This window comes from Gordionus sp. m RMFG-2023, chromosome 5, assembly GCF_954871325.1.
Source record: "Gordionus sp. m RMFG-2023 chromosome 5, tfGorSpeb1-WG-v2, whole genome shotgun sequence".
NCBI classification, from domain to species: Eukaryota; Metazoa; Nematomorpha; class Gordioida; order Chordodea; family Parachordodidae; genus Gordionus; species Gordionus sp. m RMFG-2023.
Window position 1 is genome coordinate 16,241,513 of NC_088779.1, and position 2,916 is coordinate 16,244,428.

A 2,916-nucleotide genomic window follows, 5' to 3' on the forward strand; every position below is an offset into this window, starting at 1 on the left:
ACCTACCAAATTTCAAGATAATTGATTTGATATTTTTTAAAATATTTGCAATTTGTTGAGCTTGGGGTAGTATAGGTCCCACCTTTGTACTTAAGTAATTTTTTTTTTCACAATTTTTTTTTATTGATAAATATTATTGTATATTACAAACTAATATATAAAATTGAAAAAAAAAATTTTATTTGTAAATTTTTCATTATTATATTGTTACTCAAAATTTTAAAATTTTATACTATTTTTTTTCTTGTGGAGCAAAATACTATAAAATTAGCATATGGAAGATTTAATATCATCAAGTTCTGGAAGTATTTTCTATTTAATATTTGATATTTATAAAATTTATATAGGTGAAGTAGATTTTGAGTCAGATGATGATTATTTGTATAACAGCAATCACAACTCGGAGACAGAGGAGGACAATATAGATAGTGATGTGTGTGAAGATAGCTATAAATATTGTTACAGTAAAATATGCTAGTCTTTAATAAATTATATAAAAATATCAAGGTAAAGATGGAAAAACTAAATGGAATATGGAATGCCCTACACAAAAAAGGACAAGATCCCATAATATAATATCATGTTTGCCAGGGGTTAAATCTCATGCAAAAAATGCAAAATCACCATTAGAAAGCCTCAAATTATTCATTTCACCTAATATTACATATTACATATTTAGTTTTAAAATATACAAATCAAAAGATTGAGTCCATTGAAAAAGATGACTCTATTTATCATGCCAAAATGGATGAAAATGAATTGAATGCCTTAGTTGGTTTGCTAATGATAGCCGGAGTTTATAAATCCAGTCATCAAAATATAAGTGATTTATGGAATAAGGATGGATTTGGTGTTGATATATTTAGATATACTATGAATATAAATAGATTCCAATTTCTATTGAAAGTACTTAGATTTGATGATATGAATACAAGAAATACAAGGAAAGCACTTGATAAAGCCACACATATTAGAGAAATTTTTGATATTTTTAATGATAATTGCAATAATTCTTATTCTGTTGGACAATATGTTACTATTGATGAAATGCTTCCTGCATTCAAAGGAAAATGTCCATTTAGGCAATATATGCCAAATAAACCATCAAAATATGGTCTGAAAATATATGCTCTAGTTGATTCTAGAACTTTTTATACATTAAAAACAGAATTATATAATGGCAATCAGCCAGAAGGGCCATATAAATTGTCAAACAAGCCATTTCATGTAGTTGAAAGACTAATTCAACCAATTTCAAAAAGTAATAGAAATATTACAATGGACATTGGTTTACTAGCTAGCTAATTATTTATTATCTTCACATTCCCTAACAATAGTAGGGACTATTAAAAAAATAAAAAGCAGTTACCTGCATTATTTTTTAATAAAAAAAGAGAAATATATTCAAGTTTATTTGGATTCAAAGAAAATACTACTATTGTTTCATATATAACAAAAAGGTATAAGAATGTAGTGTTGCTTTCAACACTACATTATGATAATAAAATTGATGTAACAACTGGTGAATTGTTAAAACCAGAAATTATAACTTTTTATAATTTAACCAAAGCAGGAGTTGATGTAGTGGATCAACTTTGCTCAATATATTGCATATCTTGGAGATCAAATAGATGGCCACTTACCATTTTTTATACTATGATAAATATTTCAATAATAAATGCCCTAATAGTTTATAAAGCCAATAATTTGTTGACTATAAAAAGGTCTAAATTTATAAAATTATTAGCTATGGAACTGATAACTCCATTTATGACCAGTAGATGCAAGAACCCTCGTATATGTAGACTATTACGTAACAACATAGGGGACGTTCTCAACATAATTGATGAAAAACATATTCCAATAAATAAAAAGGGAAGATGTTATGAGTGTCCAAGGGTGAAAGATAAAAAAACAACATTAATTTGCTTAAATTGTTCAAAATTTATTTGTAAAGATCATATGCATACAATTTACCGCGAATGTTATCTCAAAATTTTACATGATATTTGATGATTAATATTTTTTTTGATATATGATATATTTTTATAAAATTTATGTAATTATCATTATTCAACATTGATTTAATAAAATATTTAATAAAATTTGCATTTTTTGAATTTTATTTAGTGGTAATACCATAATTAAAGGAAGTACTCAAAAAGAAAATTTTATTTCAGTAACTTGAAAATTTGTCTAACGTTTTTTTTGGAAGTAAATATTAATCTAAGATTTTGTATTTATTATCTCCAATATTTTTTAAATATATACACAAAATTTTAGATTTCAATTTTTAATATGTTCTGAGATATAGCTAATCAAAATTTGGGGTAAAATAGACCCCACCTTTGTAGTTAAGGGAGTTTTTTCCACCTTTGTAGTGAAGGGTTAAATAAAATTAATATATTATAAATCAAGATGTTATTTTATTTTGAAAAATAGTTACCGATTTTGTATTTATATAAACTAATTATAAAAAATAATAGGCGTATAATTAAGTCAATTCGCAAAAAAAATTTTTTAGCAATTTTATTTTTATATTTCTACGGCTTTCATATTTCTCCCGCAAATACCAATTCTTTCCCGCTATTTGAAAATTTTGACCTGGCAACCCTGCTCATTACTAAACTTATATATATGGCTTGGGTGTAGCTCCTCCTCATATAACTTCATATCTGGGTTACAAGGTTTGTTGGTATCCTTGAGAAAAAAAGCCTACATAATTATAAGTAAGATGGGCTTTGATATAATGTTCGCTCACCTTTGGGCAGGTCTTTGACCTGGAGAAAATATCATGGGAAAGAATTATCGCACTAATACATTAAAGCAAGGTATTATCACAAAAATAATATTGTGATTGTTTACCGCGAAAATAACATGAATGCATTACAGCAAATGTATTACCGCGAATGAATT

At 26.0% G+C, this 2,916-nt stretch overlaps 1 protein-coding gene across 1 annotated transcript; it reads left to right on the forward strand.

Annotated features, from left to right (window-relative positions):
- The first annotated feature begins 252 nt into the window (after nucleotides 1-252).
- Nucleotides 253-952, forward strand: LOC135930070 (uncharacterized). Its single transcript, XM_065466856.1, has 3 exons — nucleotides 253-305; nucleotides 348-464; nucleotides 508-952. Exons 1-3 carry the CDS (start codon nucleotides 275-277, stop codon nucleotides 705-707), a joined length of 348 nt encoding a protein of 115 aa, XP_065322928.1. The 5' UTR covers nucleotides 253-274; the 3' UTR covers nucleotides 708-952.
- Nucleotides 953-2,916: the final 1,964 nt, after the last annotated feature.

Coding starts and splice junctions, on each gene's coding strand:
- LOC135930070 (XM_065466856.1), top strand. CDS start 275: ATGGAAGATTTAATATCATCAAGTTCTGGAA. Junction 306..347: donor AATATCATCAAGTTCTGGAA/GTATTTTCTATT, acceptor AAATTTATATAG/GTGAAGTAGATTTTGAGTCA. Junction 465..507: donor TAGCTATAAATATTGTTACA/GTAAAATATGCT, acceptor AAAAATATCAAG/GTAAAGATGGAAAAACTAAA.